At 36.9% G+C, this 20,143-nt stretch overlaps 1 protein-coding gene across 12 annotated transcripts in view; it reads right to left on the bottom strand.

Annotated features, from left to right (window-relative positions):
• SEC24D (SEC24 homolog D, COPII coat complex component) overlaps positions 1 to 20,143 on the bottom strand; it is a 115,522-nt gene that overhangs the window by 33,206 nt on the left and 62,173 nt on the right. For all 12 annotated transcript variants that reach the window (XM_054683841.1, XM_016952109.2, XM_016952111.3 and 9 more), the window contains 3 exons: positions 12,114 to 12,252; positions 8,740 to 8,855; positions 1,657 to 1,781 (listed from right to left, as the gene is read on the bottom strand). In XM_054683841.1, coding sequence (XP_054539816.1) covers positions 1,657 to 1,781; positions 8,740 to 8,855; positions 12,114 to 12,252 — 380 coding nt within the window. The remainder of the gene's footprint in view (positions 1 to 1,656; positions 1,782 to 8,739; positions 8,856 to 12,113; positions 12,253 to 20,143) is intronic.

A 20,143-nucleotide genomic window follows, 5' to 3' on the forward strand; every position in this document is an offset into this window, starting at 1 on the left:
ACTGTCTAGGATAATAGATTAGCCTAAGTTGAACCAGTTTGAGAGAAGGAAAAGAGAGAAAGACCATTTCCAGCAATTAGAGTAGTTTTCTTTCATGCTAATCAAGTTCAAATTCAGATTAAACCAACCCCATGAGAGAGTTCTGTAATAAAATACATCATATTCAGCAGAAAATCCATACTTCTCAAGTTTCCTTAAGAATAGGGTAAGGGAACCTACAGTCACAAACACATCTGCAGGCATCAGACGCCTTTCTTATGCCACCATCTTCAACTTGCTCCCAGCTCATTCTTCATTTTAGAATTTAGTTTGAAATTGCCTCGGTGTTTTTTAAACATCCCCACTGCTTTTCCAAACCATCTTCGAAAATATTATGACTTCAGCTTCACAGATACAAACAAAAACCACTCCTGGGAGGTCCAGAGTTCATTTGTCTGAGCCTCACATCTCCCAAAGCACCAGTCATATGTGCAAAGAATACAGAGGAATGGGCACCCAAAGATTCATAGAGCTCTAAGGGCTGAAGCCAACAACCCACCCTCCAGAAAAACATCCTTTTCCAGAACAAAGATTGTTGATGTTCAGGGAGACAGGTTGGGGGTGGGACACGTAGGGACTAGGTTACAGACAACATTTCCCAGCCTGTTCATATTTCCTCGCATGAGGGATGGCATTCTCCCTGCTCATGAATCTCCTTACTAGATGTTATTCCTCATCTTAAACAACTAGTTTTTATAATAAGATAATTTTAAAATAGCCACATTTGATATTAGTTTTAGGAGAGGCAATAAGAGAGAAAAATAAAAGGATAGTGCTAGTTATTCCATGCTAGTTTCCAAATACCGCTCTTAAAAGCTTTTATTCAAGCCAAGATACATTTTTTCCTCTTTATTTTTCAAAACAAATCTGGTTGTTTTTTCTCTCCTGAAATTTGTTTTGGGCTGTGTATGTGTGTAACTTTATATTTCTTATGGTAAGACTGCCATCAGTTTGATTTACTTCTTTGTATTAAAGCAGGTAATATGCCCAACAGCCTTTTTAAAGCACAGTCTGAAGTCTTGAGTAAGGTCTAAGGTATGTTCATCTGTTAGCTATTAGAATTAGTTTTTCACCTTTCCTTGCTGCCCTCTCTCTTGCAATGGCAAGGAATGTGGTGCACCTCAGGCTGTTAAGTTACAGGACACAGAGGCAGTAAAGCTGCAAATGGGTTGGACAGCTTATCATAAGGGCAAAAGGAAACTGCTTAAAAATCTACCATCTCTGCCATAAGACAACAGTTCAGTTTCCTGTCATCCCTTCGAACTCTGCCATGCTCAGCAACTACTAGTTTCCATTGGAAAATCAATGCTTTGAAAAGTGAATAACACATCCAAAGTCTTTCCTACCACACTGTTGGGATTCTTCTTATAATTTATAATGTACTTTGAAAGTTCTTTACCATAGCATTTCTTTTTATCAGTTTGTTTCTTTTGCTTTGTACAAAAATCACTCTAACTTTCTAAGGACTCAAAACAATGATGCTGTTTGATTTATGACTAATTACCCAATGTCCTCATTAGCAAAAAAAATCAATTGGTCATTCAGCACTTATCTTCTGGCCAATAAATTAATTAGGCAATAATGTATAAGTTGTAAAAAGAATGACGGTTGCCTTACTTTGGAATTTTTTCCAGCATGGTCTTCAGTTCTTCACATATGAGCTTGACAAGTCCATTCTTTATGTTACTATATGAAACATCAATCATGAAGATAAAGGCTGGTGGGTTGGGAGGCTTACTCTTCTATAGGAAAGCAAACACATCACATAAATAGATATAAAGTAAATACATTGCATAATCAAATGTCAATACTCATTAGAAACTCTTGAAAGTTATCAGATGTTTCATTTAATATTTAGGATATACCATCTGTGGAATTAAATCATTTTTCCAGAATATCTAGAGCATCTGGTTTCAGATGCTATTAAAAAGATAAAAGAAGTTGTTTATTTTCCAGGGTATGACCTGGGTTAGTATTGAATTAGACACTATTATGACATCTAGCACAGAAGGTTCACTTTTGCAAAGCTTTATTATTACAGTTGCTGAAGGGAAAGTACAGAATCATGGCCAGACTTGCTTGTAACACTCTGCCTTACAGGTCGAAATATGTTTGGCACACTAAAAAATTATGCTAAAAAAGAATACATATAATAGTGTTTGTTTTTGAAACTGTAATAAAACTTCATTAACTTGGATGTCACTATTTTAGACTCTCTTCTTCTATCAGCTCTTTCCATTTTAAAGATATGAAATTGTTTATGAAAATATAACTGTATACTTTTAAAAACTGTACTATATTTTTAAGTACTGACCTAGTTTTTTACATATTTGTGGTAACATAGAACGTCAGGCCTTTTCTTTATCTGTTTAAAATAATCACTGTGACATAAAGCAGCTGCTACGAACATGTTTTTTAGTTGTTGGTCCCTTTACTGGCTGGTGTTCAAACAGCTTTTAGGAAGTGATCCTTCAGTTGCATCTTACAAAATATTTAGAAAAGAGAGCCACAGGCAAACAACTTTAGTGACCTACATACAGAATAAAGAATTTAGACCAACTTAATTTTTAACTTCATAATAAATTACAAAAATTTTCTAAAATTGTATTTTAATTATTTTAAAATTAGATGACAATGTCTGTAAATTATCTTACTGATTCATTCTATATCCACTACAAGGCTAGAGATAACTTTTTAAAATAAAATCCTTCATTTTAAATAAAAACAAATTATAGGACTTAAAAATCATCATCCTGAAAACTTCAAGCCTTTGCCAAAATCAGACCAACAAAGAAATGAAGGAATTCTGCTGTCTATGTGAATAATTTTTATTGCAAATCATTCCTGATTCACACCTACTTTAATTCACAGCATAGACTTGTGCTGATTTATAATGGATGAAAATAACAACCTTTCCATTAGTTAAACCAAAACCTCTTTGTGACAAACCCAAGTGTGCTGTACCATTCTTTTAATCTCTTCTATCAGCATTACCAATTCCTCATGGAATATTTTCCATATTTCCAATTTGCACATTTCTACAGAAATGCTTCACTATAACTGGTTTTTGAAATATTCAAAATTAATTCATCGTTCCTCTAAATCACATTCTCTTCCCATTTCTCTATATGGGAATAACGTCACTACATGCCAACTCAAGGCTTCAAAGTGTGAAATTAGATTTGGCTGTTCCTTTTCCTTCAATAACTGAGTCCCATTGTTTTCACTTTCAGAATGATTCTTTAACGATGTTTCGGCCCATCCCTACTCTTAACCATCTGAAAGCTTGTCATCTTGTGCCTAGATAACTGTCATGGCTTCATCATTAGCTTTCTTAATCTATTTCTCTACCCATTCAATCCAGCTGGCTTTGTCCAGCCAAGCTTAACATGTATATACTCTATAAAATGCTGGTTTTCCATGCCACCTTACTAAAACTGCTCTCTTAAAGGTCACTGAACCATCCAGATTGCAAAGTACAGCGACTTGAAATAAAAATCCAGCTCTTATCCTAGATCTCTTCTATCTCTTTGCAACTTCAGGCACACCAGACCACTTTGGCTCTCTTAGCTGCCAGGACACTGAAGCATCATTTCCTCTCCCAGCTCTCTAACTGTTGCTTCTGTTTTTCATTTTCTCATCTTTATCCAACTTCTCTCCTCCCACCCACGTCCATCACAGAAATCTCGTTCATTTGCTCAGTTTTAACCAGCACCTCTATATAGGCAACTCTTCAAATTCTCTCTCATCATGATTCCTTTTGAGCTCAATACCAGCATTCCAATTAACTACGGCACACATCCACATAAAAGTTCTGCCAGCACCTTAGACTCAAAATTTTAGAGATTATGACAATATCTCTCCAACTATACTGGTCTTTCCTACAAGAAACTTATAAAAAAACACGATAAACTAAAATAACCTGGGCTTGAAATCTCACTGTCTCCATGGACTTGTCCACCTCACTTAGCATCCACAACCAGTTAATTGTGAAGGTCCACGTGGCTCTTCTAGTTCCAGTAGCCAAATTTAGATCCTCAATTTCTCTCTTTTTCTATTATTTTTAGTTGTGGCAAAGAAAACATAAAAATTGCCATCTTAACCATTTCAAGCGTACAGTTCAGTGGCATTAAGTGCACTCACAATGCTGTGCAACCATTACCACCATCCATCACAGAATGCTTTTCAGCTCGCAAAACTGAAACTGTACCCACTAAACAACCTCTGTTTCCTCTCTCCAGCACCTGGCAATCACCATCCCATGTTCTGTCTCTATGAATCTGACTACTCTACATACCTCATATAGAATCATTCCATATTTATCCTTTTTGTGGCTGGCTTATTTTACTTAGCATAACATCCTCAACATTCATCCATGTTGTAGCATGGGTCAGACTTTTCTTCCTTTTTGAGGCTGAATGATATTCCATTGTACGTATATACCACATTTTGCTTATCCATTCTTCTTCCATAGACACCTGGTTGCTTCCTCCTTTTGGCTATTGTGAGTACTGCTGCTATGAACAAGGATATGCAAATATCTTTTTGAGACTCTGCTTTCAATTATTTTGGGTATATACCCAGAAGTGAAACTGCTAGGTCATATGGTAATTCAATTTTTTTTTTTTTGTTTAAAGAAGTCTCACACTGTCACCTGGGCTGGAGTGCAGTGGTGCGATCTCGGCTCAGTGCAACCTCCAACTCCTGGGTTCAAGCGATTCTCCTGCCTCAGCATCCCAAGTAGCTGGGATTACAGGTGCCCACCACCAATGCCAGCTAATTTTTATTTTTATTTTTAGTAGAGATGGGGTTTCACTATGTTGGCCAGGCTGGTCTCAAACTCCTGACCTCGTGATCTGCCCGCCTTTGCCTCCCGAAGTGCTGGGATTACAGGCATAAGCCACCGCACCTGGCCGGTAATTCTATTTTTAATTTTGGGGGGAATTATCATACTACCCTCATTTTCTCATAGTTGGACAACTACATTAATTTCTAATGTTCCCTTGCCTCTAATCTCTCCTCTCATTATACAGACTGCTGTCAGAATAAACTGTCTGATGCTCAATACAGATCACAATGCTTCCTTCTCTGAGAACAGGAAATTTACTGAGTCCTCAGAGCCTAGCACAGAGCATGGCACCACAAACAGTGCTCATTAACTGTTGACTGAGTGAATGAATGCATGGATGAATGAATGGAACAACTCCACCTTCACCTTTAATTGTCCTCATGGCCTACTGAATTAACGTAAGTTCTTCAATGGCCTGACATTCAAGACTTACCATGATACTCATTTAACAAACATGTATAAAAACCTAAGAAATCAAAGATACAATGCTGGACCCAGGGGAAAATAAAAAGATAGACTGCGTCTCAAAACAATGTCCCAGCTTTACTTCCCATTATTCCCAATACACATTCTCCCAACAATTTAAGTAGTTTACATTTCCAAAATATCTCCTGTCCAAAAGTCACAGACTAGTGGGCCTAAGCCAAGAATTTGGCTGGAAAAGTGTTTTGTTTGGCATAGTGTTTGAAAAAATATTTGAATTTGAATATGTTTTGAGGGAAGGGGGAATATACTCTCTAATTATCCTGGTCCATGTCACTTCATCTACAATGTCTGCCTAGCCCCTAAAGAAATCTGAGTAAATTGTCAATAAGTTTGTGAAACTATTTCTGCTCACTGTCCTAGTTCTCATGTCCAGGCTCATAATTTAATCAGCTCAAATGTCACTTCCTCTATGAAGCCTTCCCAATCCTGTTTTCTTACGGCACTATGATTGTTCTATTCTTACAGCATTTATCATATTTGAGTTTATATGAAAACTATAGACATTTCTTATCAGGTCTATACATTGTAAGTACCTTGAGAGCAGGTTTATTATCTTGCTAATTTTGTTATGCCTTAAAGCACACAGACAAGTACCTTAGACATGTTAGGCATCTGGTAATGTCAAAGTGAATTAAAATTAAGTGAAGAAACTACATTTTTGTTCAGAAAAAAAAAAAAGCTGACTTGGATGGAGACTTCACATTTCAAGTACACTTTACATGCAGATATATTCCATAAACTTATTAATGATAAACTCTCAGTTATATGGCAAAGCTGAGGCCTTTTTTTTTCTGAGGGAACTCCAGGATGATTGTGTTAATACTTGCTCATGTATACACAGTGTACTGATTAGAGAATAGGGCTTCTGTGATCACACAGATACGGTTTTCAGTCTGGCTCCGTTACTTTCTGGATGTATGGCCTGAAGCTGGCACTTACGCGGTCTCTAAGCCTAAGTTTCCTCAAGTAATGATGGTGCGCACCACATGGGTTCACCGTGAGGACTAAATGATACAATACATAGAAAGAATTTAGCCTACAGCTTGGCACATGGTAAATGTTCAATAATGTTAATTTTACCATCTAAAATCAACACTAAGATGAGCCAAGATGAATACGAAAATGTGATTTTGTAATTCCTCTTTCCAAGTGCATGGTGTAAAAAATACATGTACAAATTAAATAAACTTTTTCATTGTCTGAATAGCTAAGCCAACTCATTATTATACTTTATTTACATTTTAAATTATAATTAAATTGGGAGATGTTTACAGCATATTTATTATGAACTCTACTTGGAATAATAAAAGGAAGATTATGCTTACAAAAAGTTCTTCAAAATGTACAATTTTTATTTGGTTCCTTGCCTGGCTGGGTGAGATTTCCCATCAATTAGACTTCTGGAATATTTCCAGATAACAGAGTTTGAAGATACTAAGACTTTTGTTCCCAGAAACAGATTTGACTCTCTGCCTAAGTTACTACTAAAAAAGCATATAATCAAGATCATGTCACTTTTTTGGCAGAGAACTAGAAACTGAGAGCAGGGTCAGATTTATACTATGGTTGCAAAGATCGGCAAATAAATTTTCCATCATTAGTTACAATGGCTTTCTTACATTTAATTAAAACATTAAATGTTTGCATGTTGCCCAATGATTCTCCTTCAGTTAACAGCAGTTAGGAACAAATAAACTGTCCAAAAGTCACTGTATTTTAGGACATGTTTCTTGCCTAAAATAAAGCATTTGTACCAAAAATATTCCTAAATTTCCCTAAGTATGTTCAGATGTTGCAACATCTTAAACTAATAAAGCATCACATTTTCTTTAACAACTAGTTCTACGTAATATATTGCAAAATAATCATATAAAGCAGTAAAATAAATGCAGTAAGTTATGTTAATGGAAAAAATTTTAAGAGCCAGTCAACTGAAAAAAATTCTAGTTAGGAAAAATGTTCATTATCATCTACACTCAATACATGACTGCTCCCCTTGCAAACATCTATGAAAGAAATCTGTGGGTCAGAAGCTGTTTTCTGGGAATTGGGCATTAGTAGGCACTCATTTTTAGAAGAGAAAATAAGAAAATAAGTTAGAATGGTCCTGTTTCTTCAAGTCTACACATGGTGCTTCAGATATGCGCTGAAATCTGAATGATACGCAAGAAGATGTGATTTTCAAATCAGTGAAGAATTTTAAAGCCTTGCAAGGTATCCATAATGATGTCATTGTGACACTGGACAAGGGAAATGGCTAGTCCTGGGAATAGTAATACCCGCAAATTCATTGTTTTATTTATTCCACATACACTGATCAACTACCTATCCCATGGCAGATAGTGTGGTAAATGTCATAAAGATGACGAGGATATCAGAATCTAAGAAGACGGCAGACATGTAAGAAGGTTTAAATTCCATGGGGATAAATGCTAAAATAGAGATATAGACCAAATTCCGTGAAAAAACAGAAGCTATAGTAAATAATTACCATGATAAAGACAGAGAAAGTTGCAAATGCATATACACAATTAAAATTTCAGCCAGGCATTACAGAATAGGGAGGGGTTTGCCAGTTGGGGTATGTAAGATGTGACAGGAGAATGGAAAGATACTCTGGTCAGATGAACATCTGGTATAAAGGCATGGAGTTGTCAAAGGGGCTGAGTTCAGAGTATATGGTGAAAAGTTTTGTATAACTGAAGAGACAGCTGAGGTGATAGTTTGGGGGGCAATGCTTAATGGCCTTACAAAGAAAGCTAAATTTTTTTTAATTTAATTTTTTAGAAAAGAAATAACCAATAGAGGTTTATGAGAGGCAGTGAGTGTGGGGGCGTGTCTCATGGTGACATTATAGAGCAGGAAAATCAAAGGCCAGGATCTCAGCCTGCTGAGATAGACAGTGTAAGGGGGATTCTGAGAGTCCAAACCATCGTGGTAGCAACAGGAGTGAAGGGAGGTACAGAAACACGTCAATAGTCCTACTAACCATTTTGGTTGAGCTTTTCTCTTGGAAGGGAAGTTTTTCTGAGACTCTTTACAAAATAAGGGAGGCAGAGGCACTGTACGGAACTACTGCATTAAGAACCAGGTATATTCTGTCTGGCAAGGACATAAAAAATTATTGTTTTCTATTTCTGACACCACATTTCAGTTTTTAAAAATAATTCCTCCAGTAGATGGTTTGGCAGTTGAATCATGTTAACAACCTAGGAGATGGGATCTGTGTCTTAGGCATTTCTACCACTCCATGGTACCACCAAAATGCTTTGTTTGTGAATCAAGAGTCAGTTCTTTACATATGAAAGTTATTCACTTGAATTTAACGTCAATGTATAAACACTTGAAGTTCTGGGAACACTTACTCTGCAATAATCCAAAGTGGCAACATATTCATAAGATCCTAGAGATAACTCTGGTTTCTCATAGTGGTCCAGTCTTCTTCCAATGTGGTCCAGATGTTGGAAATAGAATGGTGGAACTAATAAAAACAAAATAGGAAAGAAAATATTTTGTTTTCATAAACACAGACAATTTAGTAAGTTCTCAAAATTTATTATGAGAGGAAAGGAGTTAGTATCTGGAAAAATGTATTTTAAAGCTGGAATGTAGTATATCGTAAATACCTACTATTTTAAAAACATGTCTTGGAAAAGAGGAGGGTTCTTATTCTATAAGTTATTGATAACAAAGAACATTTATGATTTAGACCATCCTAGAGAAACAGGGTATAAAAGTATTGGTGTTTTTAAGTTGTCACAACCCAAATTCAATTGTCCCCATTTTATTACCTCTTTTAAAAAGAATTCTGACTTTTCTAACTATTTGAATTTTTAATATACCTAACAGAAATAAACATTCGTTATTTGAACTATACTATGAACTACAATATTTATTATGCTTTAATTAAGAGATGTCTTCACCCATGTGGAGTTTGCATGGTAATCTTTTAATGTTTGGGCTTAAGAGTGGAGAGGATTACTGTATTAGGGAAAGACTACACCACTAAGATCTCAGCTAAGGAACTTTAATTTGATTCAAATGTCTAAGAAGGTTAGTTCTGGCAAAGATCTGGAAGTCATCCAATAGCACAGGAGCACTTATGAGTCACATACTGAGCACTTGGACAAATATGGCCTGGTATCTCTGTAAAAACGAACTCCTGTTGCCTTGAGATTAATAGGGCTGGCTACTAAACCACTGCCAACAAAAGTATTTAGAAAAACTACCAATGCTCTGGTTTTAAACTTTTTGTAAAGAACAACATTGCCATTTGTAAAAACCATACAAATAATGCTTCTTGTTTTTAAGCCAACAATTTGGCATTATTTATTGTTAGCTGTGAAACTGACATAAGAATAACAAGACTGTTTTCTGAGGTTGTTCTTTTTAAAAAAAAAAAAAAACTCACCGAGGCTTGATTGTTCTACGTTGTTACTGTATCATGGCCATTTCTTTTAAAGTAAATTTTATAAGGTTCTTATGCACATATGGATCTCTGAATTTGGAAGATTCAACTTCTTGAAAAGATTACATAAGTAGCAACTGACAGGCTCAGCTGAGGTAAGTAAACTTTGAGGGTCTTAAATTGCTATTTTGTTACATTTAGATGAGATGGAGGATGCTGCCTCGGCTATCTTAGAATGCATAGTACAGTAGTTTCCACATAGTATAACATACAATTCATTCACATCTACACACAGAAATGTAATATGTGAAATGTTTTCCCTTTAAATTTTATTTTATATTCATTAGCATTTAATATTGTCTATCATCTTTTGTAAGCCAACATTCAAGTCATACCATAAATCATGTACTACCCTTTGGCCCCTGTCTTCCTGCATGTCTCTGACCACACATACTCCCCACTGGACAATCTCTGGACACTTTGCAAGGAAATAAGAGTGGAATCACTAAAGCAAGCCTGCTGGGTTCTTTCTAACTCCAACAAACCTCTGTCTTTGTTAAACCTAAAAGAAGACAGGTGTCAGCATACATCTATGGGAGTCTGGCTTCCTTGTAGGGACACATATTTAAGCCTAGTATGAATAATTCTATTGGAAAATAAACATGGCAGCTTCCTAGGAATGGATACCTGAGGGAACATAATCTGCTGTGTTGAGACACAAGAATTCTGAGTCGTTTTTCTCTTCCTGGAAGTGGCTGGGCCTTTTAAGGCCCTGAGCCAACACTTTGGGTAGGAGGCCAAAGAGTCACAGCAAACTGAAGATCCTTGCTGCTCTTCATGGTGGGTATGATTTTGGTCACCTTTCTAAGAAAGCTGGGGGCTTGGGTGAAGACATCTGAGGAGCTGGTGGGCTCGCTGGAGGACTTTGTCCAAATGCTTTGGGAGAAGCCTCTGTCCCTTCTCAGGATTTTTTCCTCTAAAACTAAAGCACAGAGAAATGAATTGTCACAGGGTTCCTGAAATCCAGGTCCCAAGACTGAATGATAGCCATGAATTTGGTTGCAGATTTCATTCAGGTTGAGAGAGGAAACAAGATCTTCCTTAGAAAGAGAAGTAAGGGTAGAGAACTAACAATCTGGTCTCAATGGGATATCCAATTTGCCCTGAGTGGAAACCATAGTTAATGTAAGGAGAGAGACGTACCAAGAGGCTTAGGCCATAGGCTGGGATGAGTCTAGAAGCCAATGATTCAACTCCACAGCAAGGTGCGTTTAAGAACTGACCAAAGGTCTGCATGAGAAGCACTCGCAAGGCCAGTCTCTGGCACCCTAAGTTGGGTAAAGCCATGGACTGTGTGTGTGCGAGATAAGGTGGCAGGGAAATAAGAAGGCAAGCAACGCTCTCCCACCAGAGAATGCTCACAGAGCCAAGATGCCATGAATGTAATGATGTAGGAGGAATACTGTCCCCAGCTCAGTCAGCATTAGGGAGTAGTCAGCACCCGTGGGTAGAACCATGTGTTCACAGGCAGACAGTGCTATATGTTCTTCAGATCTAATTACCTGCAGGGAAGCCTGTCTACAAAGATAAGAAACAGAGAAGAAAACTCATACTCTAGTAATCATCACATGGTTCAAAAAATGTCAATGAATATGGGAATGTTCTCAGCCTCAGTATGTACCTCATTTAACAACAAATAATTAAAAATATATAGACATGTTATAAATGTAATAAATGTGAAAACACTTTCAGCAACTTAGCAGTTTTCTTCAAAATCAGTAAATTCGTACTGGAATAAAACAAAATATAATGAATACGGGAAAGCCCTTTTTAATAATGTTCCTTCCTCCTTAAACAATCCAACATTTACATCGGAGTGAAAAAAAAAATCTATATAAGTGTTAAAGCCCTGGGTTATACCTAAGCTTTTCCTAAGTATCAATGAGCTGATTTTCAAGAATAACCTTGAGAAGTGACAAAAGAGGAAAAGTCTCTCAAGTTTATCATCTGTAATCATAAGAGGTAAAAATCTTATTTTGTTTCCCACTGAGGCTTTGTGGAAGGGGATTAAGAAATAAAATTTTTCCCCCTACATTTGAGTTTTTTAAGAAACATTTCAACTTCCATGTGGGGCTCATGTAGTTACCTAAGGTTAAAAGGGGCTTAAATTTCCCAAATAGAGCCTGTCATAGTTGGTTTCCTTCTAGAAAATTATAAAGAAGGTACTGCTATATAGCAGAAAAAAGAATGTATGCTTCTCCTAAACTAAGAAGTATAATACATTTTAGTTAATAAAGAATTTCACAAAGAGCTTTTAATGGCACTGCTTACCATCATTCACACAGTTGCAAAATCCACACTGATATCTCCTTCCTCCTTCGATGAACTGCATAAATGGGCACATGTAGGCCTTGCACCTGTTGCATCTGACTGGTCCACTCTCGCCGTGATTTACCAAGTAAAGGGGACTCTATGGAGAAGCAAGAAAAATTAAATGAACAGGTGAGTATAGGATTTCTAGGTACTATAATTTGGGAAGTCTTTTAATGGCACTTTTTTTGTTTTCTTTTGAGACAGAGTCTTGCTCTGTCACTCAGGCTAGAGTGCAATGGCATGATGTTTGCTCACTGCAACCTCCACCTACAGGGTTCAAGCGATTCTCCTGCCTCAGCCTCTCGAGTGGCTGTGATTATAGATGCCTGCCACCATGCCTGGCTAATTTTTGTATTTTTAGTAGAGACGAGGTTTCGCCATGTTGGCCAGGCTGGTCTCGAACTCCTGACTGCAGGTGATCCACCCACCCTGGCCTCCCAAAGTGCTGGGATTACAGGCGTAAGCCACTGCGCCTGGCCTAGTGGCAATTTTTAAGGAACTCAACTCTTAGCTTTTGCCCCAGGACAGTAAAGATGTCTTTATTGATAACACATGAATTCAAAGCCATAAGATGTTGTCCAGAATACCCAAACAAAAGTTAATTTATCTCACTTATAAGGATATATCAATATATGTATATTTATGTCTATCTGCATATGCATATTTGCCAATATGTGTGTGGAGAGAGAACATATAGTGATGGTAATAATACCTACTTATACTTACGTTAAAAACATTCTAGACAACTTGTGTCACATATTTTGCTAAGTTTCTTCATAGATTATAAATAAAGAGAGTTGGGCCTGATTTTAAAAGTTCTAGTTTGCATAGCAGTATGCTGTCTATGTAGTTCCCCCAAAGCACATAAACTATTTCTTCAAAAATGCAGCTATTTGAAGAAATATGCAATAATGTTCATTTATTTAGGCAAGGCGGTCGATTCTACCTTTTCTGTTAGTTTATCAGAAAAAAACGTTTCACAGAATACTCACAGTGTAGCTGGCCATGCTTTGCCAGAACTGAAAAAATAAATCATTCAATTGCTTCTTCCTCATGAACATACATAGAAAGCATGATACATCTTTTACAGTTTAAAAGTAAAAAAGTTCAGCATTAAGTCTGCCTTCCCAACTCTTCTGGCTTTCAGGAGAAAACCACAGAGATACTTGTTTTTGTAAATCTCCTTAAAGATAACATTTAAAGAAAAGCTTGAGAATTGCAGGCTTTGGCATGTCAATTAAGTTTTTCTTTACTGAAAAAGATACAAATAAAGCAGACTGCTTTTGAACCGAGGCCTGAAGAGCAGGAGGTCAGTGGGGTAGGGGCATCAGGCCGTTTTCTGCTTCAGTCTTAGAAAACCGAGATCTCCCAATGTCCCTGCCCAGATGTTCAACGTGAAAGCTGAGGTTTCGGAAATCATTTGGGAGGTCTCAGAGCAGGAAAAAACAGGTTTATTAACACAATACTCAAAAGAATCGGGGAAGGATTTAAATTTTTTCTTTAATCATTCCCCTCTATTTCTGCAATGCCCTCTTCCCCGCATCTTGCCTCAAGAAAGCCAGAAGACGGATTGGATTTTCTTGTTTATGGTCGCTTCTGATCCACAGCATGGGCCTGGCTCTGGTGCCCCACTGGTAGGGGTTGTGACAAGGATTAGCTGAGTAATACATGTGCAGTGTACAGCATTGTGCCTGGCAAAAAGTAGTTGGAAAATTTTTATCCCGAACAGCCTTTCCTCTCTCAAAACCACTCAGCTCAGGACAAAGTCATCTTTGACAGGAGGGCAAGTATGAGATGGGCTTCAGGTCCTGAAGGCTATCTGGTCAGTTATTGTAAAAACATTATTGTAAAAATGATCTAGAAGACAGAGAATAAACTTTCAGGGGATTCTGATACACTCTAATGGTTAAAAGTTGAGAAGCAGAATGGATTTTTAAAACACTCCAGGAACTTTATTTAAATACATACTCACACATACAAATTCATATATCTGATGTATACACCACTCTTTCAGACAAACTTTTTGTTAGAAAGGCATATAGTGACAAATGTTTGTTCTCTTCAGCTGGTAATAAGAAGAAATTACTTGAGGAGGCAAGAGAGAAGCAAAAGCATGCAGGTACAAAAAAAGAGATTCTTAGAACAATAAATGGAAAGCTAGAAGAGTAAGAAGCGGAAGACAACAAATATGTGCTGTTCAGGTAGCTTCCTCTGGATTAAAAGTACAATTACCAATCATGACTCCAGTTACTGCTCTGTTCCACAACTCCAACCTCTGAGATCAGGAGATGCTTTCAGAAGTTAAAATTGGGAGAAATTCTGCAGTTTCCATTCACTCAGCCAAGTTTACTTTTCTCATCCTTTTATTTTCAAAAAGTCCAAAGGCTGTAACAAATCCCCTGATTTTAGAAACCAAATAAGATCCAATTATATGCCAGACAAGCCAAAAGTAATGGAAGCAAATTTGACCTTATTATCACTGATATGATTTGCTCAAAACCAGACCCAGCCTAAAATTACTGTGAAATTGTCGGCAAAGAACACCTATGCATTCCAGTCCTGACAGATTCAAACTTGCAGGACTGAAAATGAATGTCTAACAGGAAACTGGAGTCAAGTCATGACTGTGTCTAGGCTATTAAATACACTTACAGTTTTTTCAATTTTCACTTTTTTAGAAACCAGATGATGGATAGGTAAGTAAGGTCTTCAGAAAACTGAGGTGACAGTAAAGAATGTTAAAAGCTTTTTAACTGTTTACATTTTATTTTCAGGCAACAGGGCAAGGGCTTCTAAATTACACGGGCTTGTTTCATCTCTCTCAGGCCATGTTGAAAAGCATCAAAGATTTCCCTTTGCACTCTCCAGATGTCAGCTTATCTGCACCACAGTGTGCATGAGCTCATAAATAGCTAACCTTACTTTTCTTTTGAGTTCGATCTTGGTGTGCATGGCTTTAAAAAAAAATCAAGTTACTTTTCAAAAAATTGCCTAAGTTATCTTTTTTCCTTGCCAAGGGAATTATATTTACCTCAGAAATATTTTCAGATTTTAAAAATTTTGTTTACAAATATACTTTAATATTTAGCTCTTAGTATATCCCTGTCTGCCCTTTCTTTTCTGTTCTTAAGTGGAAAAGTGAAAAGATAGAAAGACTGGCTATAAAAACCTCACCTGGCTATTGTTTGGTTCTGGCCCTGTGTGGCCTGAGTTTACACAACATGAAAGTGATAGGGAGGCTGAGGAAAAATGTGAATCTTTTCCTTGTATTTTTGGATTAACGGGTGTGCCAAATACTGTGCTGATACTAATTTTAATAAAAGTGCTTTAATTGAATAAAATGTATCTCTTGTGTATGTATATAAACACTGGTTGATTTTGGACCACAAGTGAGAATATCATTCTAAGAAATGAGACTTAGTACTAAAATGATATCCAACAATTAAGAAACAAAATAAAACAACTTTTGATTATTTTTCCATGTAAAAGAAGCAGACATCAAGATGTATCCACCAATGCCTTCTTAATACCACTAGTAAAATTTTAGAAGTCTTCTTATTTGAATACATTATCAGTTTTCCAAGTATTCCTGCCATTCTCTTGGGTAACTTTAACATTTGTACCACAGGTACCTTTGAGGGACCTACAGTGTAGCGGGGTAGAAAGACAGTAAATAAAAAAGTACACACAAATGCCATGAAAAAAACAGGGTATGAGGAGAAACAATACTTGGCAGAACATCATAAACAAGAGCTCTTTTTAAAGCTCTTTTCAGCTTAGAAAGGCGATGTTAAATTATTCACAGATTGTATTTCCAAAACAAACACAGATGCTCAAAGAAAATACAGTGTAGAAAGACCCATCATGAAAAATCTGTATCAAGTTTGTAGGCTGTGTGTATTTTTGTTTTGGCATCTATATTATTAAGAAAAATCTGAATACCCAAGCCTGGCTACAGTATTTCTGTTTTAGGAAAGTAATGAATTGCAGTGAGGAATTAAAGAAAGCAGCTAAATACCAAAGTGTTTTTATCACATAGATCCAATAGGTGGCACTATGCAACTAAAAATTAAGGCTGTATATACCTTATCAGCAGGCAAGAAAACAACCAAGATAATCATGCTACATTCATTACATGTAACTCTAATAACTTTTAACTGAACTTGCTTTTCTCAAAGAAACTTTTGATAATGGTTTAAAAATATTCCGGGCCAAGCAAAATACAAATAAACATGGAATACAAGACTATTTTATGCATACACTGTATAGAAACTACAGAATGTGCCACATTTACTAATTGCCAAGAAAAACTTATTTTTGAAGTTCCTAATCCTCTGCCGACTTTCCTTGAGTATATGTAGGGAAACAGAGGTACGGTTGGGATAGGGAGCCACAAAGTGGAGCAGGCAACCTAATGACAGCCTGTGAAGCAAAGAGAACAATGACACGAATGCCCTGCTGCCAGCGTCCAAGCCCACTCTCCACATTAGCCATCGTGGTGCAAAATAACAAAGCAACAGTGATGTCTGGTGTGTCCTGGCACACGGCAGTACACTGCGATGAAGAAAAATGATTTTCTAAAGCAAACGCCTAGCTTCCTGTTGGAACATCCTATCACAGGCATGGCGCTGGTAAAGGGCAGAGACAGAGTAGCCAAAGCCCAGATTTCAGAATACTCTGAATAAGTAATGTCATATCCACCCACACCCAGAACATTGCTGGGTGAAACTGGCCCCATCTCTCCTTTCTTCTCTCATTGGTCCACTACCCACTCTCCTTATCTTTCAGCACCGGAGTTCATGTAAGTTCTAATATACACACACAAACTCTTCAACCACCTACTTTCCCCTCTCTTTCTAACACTTATTCACAAATTTTTTTAAAAAACTTATTTTACATTTTCAATGTATACTTCTTCCTCCCCCTCTTTTTTTTCTCTCTTTATTTCCTTCATTAGAAGTATTCAGGAATGTAATCAGCATCCTAGGACTCTACAGTTGTCCCCACAGCACCAATATTCTACTTTACAAAGTGCCTGAAGGAAATACCTTGGCTAAGCAGTTACTGGTCATGGGAAAGAAATTTTTGCCTACAATGGGACCTAAATAAGATGAGAAGATTTAAAATAAGACCTGCCAAATGTTATACAGTTTTCTAGCCTGATTAAGGATCATATTCAGCATCAACTTGTATTTCCCAGGAAATCACTGTAAATGTATCTCTCTAGCAGCAGTGATTTCCTATTGTCAATGTAACTTTGGCAAGCAGCTACTTCTTGGAATTGGAGTGCTGCTTATTCTTTGGAACTGCCTCAAGAGGAGGTCAGTTGGTAATTTGGATTAATTGGGGGATATAAGTAGAAGCATGGAAATGGTATGTGAAAAGATAATCCAGAACCTGTGATGAACAACTACCCTTTAAAAATGTTAAACATTCAGACTATTAGGCATGCTGGAAGATGAGCAGTCAGTCAGATTCCCAAAGGATTATGCCCAGAGGCTAAAAGGAAAAGAGTCTGTATCAACTGCATTTATTAAAGACATTTCCATGTGAAAGAGAAATGAGAAGCAGCTTATATGTGCTTTCTACTTTTAGCTTTACTGTATATGACATTTGCTTGGCCTATATGGACAAAAAAGGTACAGTTCAATAGGCTATTTACCGTACAAGTGCTTTTTAGAGAGCAATACTATTCTATTTAGAATTTTTTAAATACATGTGAAATGAAAGAATATTTTCTGAATTAAAAAATAAAATCCTATCATGTGTCTTCTAAAAAGAAACAGCGAGCTTGAGGATAAGACACTTAATACATTGTGTTAGTTCTAAGACTATATTTATATTTTTATAAATAATGTTTATTTAAAAATTTAATGCTTTTAGTTGGCTCTTCTTAACCTAAAACTTTGCTTTTTTGCATTTTCAGAAGATTTTAGTTTTCTTAGTTTGTTAGTGACACTTGGGAGATTGTTTTCCTTTTTTTCTTTGAACAATACTATCAGAGAGTCTATTTGTTCTGTCTTAATTATATCTACATCTTGTATTAGATTTGGATACCTCTTTAATTTGGAAGTTAGTTTTTTATTTTTGGGTTTCTTTTCATTGAAAAATACTGAAAAATTTTACTGATTCAGACTTTTCATAATAAATGTAAGAGCATAACTATTATCTTTATGATCTTATGGTCACTTGTAGTTTAAAATGTTCTCATTTATAAAATCTCAATTTGATATTGAGGGGCTAACAACCCAGGGAGTGGGGAATTCCCATCCACATTGTTCAGAGGAATGCAAGGTCAGTGATAGGAAGTGACTTATGAACAAACTGCAGAGCTGTAGCTTGAATTCTGATTTATTCCAGCTATTTATCTCCTCTATACTATATGTGCAAGAAACAGCTTGCAGACTGGATCTGTAGAAAAGCATACAGTTTCAGAGAAAGGTACCATTCTCGCTGGTCTGTGACTTGAATCAAGCCCTTAAACCATGCTCCCTGGTAAGCATTCTAATTGTCTCTGGTCATTTCTCTCTCCCATTCTCTATAGGAGCTGCCATATACCTTTGCATCTTTATTAAGCTCCTCCCCATAAGCTCCTTCTCCACCTCCCTTGGCAGTTAAATTTACATTCTTCTTCACAAAGAAAACAAAACCTCAGGTAAGAACTCTCTTGACTTTCCCCCCACTAATTGACCAGCATCTATCCAACACTTTCCTTTCTCTCCTTCTCCTGTTACAATGGAAGGGGTATCCCCTCTCTTGTGACTTCTTAGAGGTTTTGTCTAATCCTGGACCATGTCTAAATCTGGCCCCTCAAGATCCTTTCATCCACAAGGGAGAAATATATTTTGTTGTCTAATTCCAGGCCACTTGCAGGAGACATATTTAATTGCCATATGTTCCCATATAACCTTGTGCCTGAAAGCACTTATCACACTATTTTACTTTTCAAAACCACGACTACATTCTCAAATCCATGACTCACAGGTCCAGCCTGTTTACTGTAGTATCTCCTGTAGCACAATACCTGAGACAGGGGTCGGTCAATGGTTTCTGAATGAAAAAACACAACAGCTCAGGTACCCACAAATATACGCTCAGGATAATTTGTGATAGGTGTTAAAGCAAAAGGTCAAAAAAAAAAAAAAAAAAAAAAGAAGAAATCTTCAGAGGGGTCAGTAAAGCCTTCGCTCAAGGAAGATATGGGCACTTATGAGGAGCTATTTGTCCACTGAGAGAGAGAAAGAATTTCAACCAGTGAGAACAGCTTAACACAGGAGGAAAAGCCCACGGTTTGTTGGTGGCCAGCAGGCAAGTAGCCTTGAACAGCTGGGATGAAGGGAGATAAAGAGAAAGGCTGGAGTGATTTTGAGGAGAGCCTTCAAAGCCAGGTAAGGTAGTAGTATACTGACTCAGCAGGTTTCAGACAGACAGACAGACGCATACACACCCCTACCTAAAATCTGTTGTTACTACATGGTAGGAATTCTGATAGAAGTTAGTAAGATATTTCACCATTCACTAAAATGATATCCTTGGGAAAATAGTACATGTGTTATAAATTTTGAAACCTGCTTATAAATTAGCAAATTCTATCACGTTTTACCAATATCATGAAGAGTTTTTAGAATTTTTGTTTGTTTCATCATCTCATATTTCACTCAATTCATTAAATTTTGGGTTTATGTTTAAAATAAACTCAAAATACGTTTGAATACTGTGAACAATTTTTAAATTGAATTTCTAACTAAAAAACTTCACTCCTTAACAGCAGTATGTTAGCTTCACATTCACCACTGATCCCAAGGGCCTACATTACAGAGTAAATTCTCAATAAATATTTGAGTGGATGACAAGGAAGAGAGATAGGGAAGGAGTTAGGGAGGGGAAAACTGAAGGAAGGGAAGGGGAGGGGAGGGGAGAGGAGGGGAAGGGGTAGGGGAGTGGAAAGGGAGGGAGACAGAGAAGTCTCCTCTGGAATTGAGGATATC

The sequence above is a fragment of the Pan troglodytes genome, chromosome 3, assembly GCF_028858775.2.
Source record: "Pan troglodytes isolate AG18354 chromosome 3, NHGRI_mPanTro3-v2.0_pri, whole genome shotgun sequence".
Lineage (NCBI taxonomy): Eukaryota > Metazoa > Chordata > Mammalia > Primates > Hominidae > Pan > Pan troglodytes.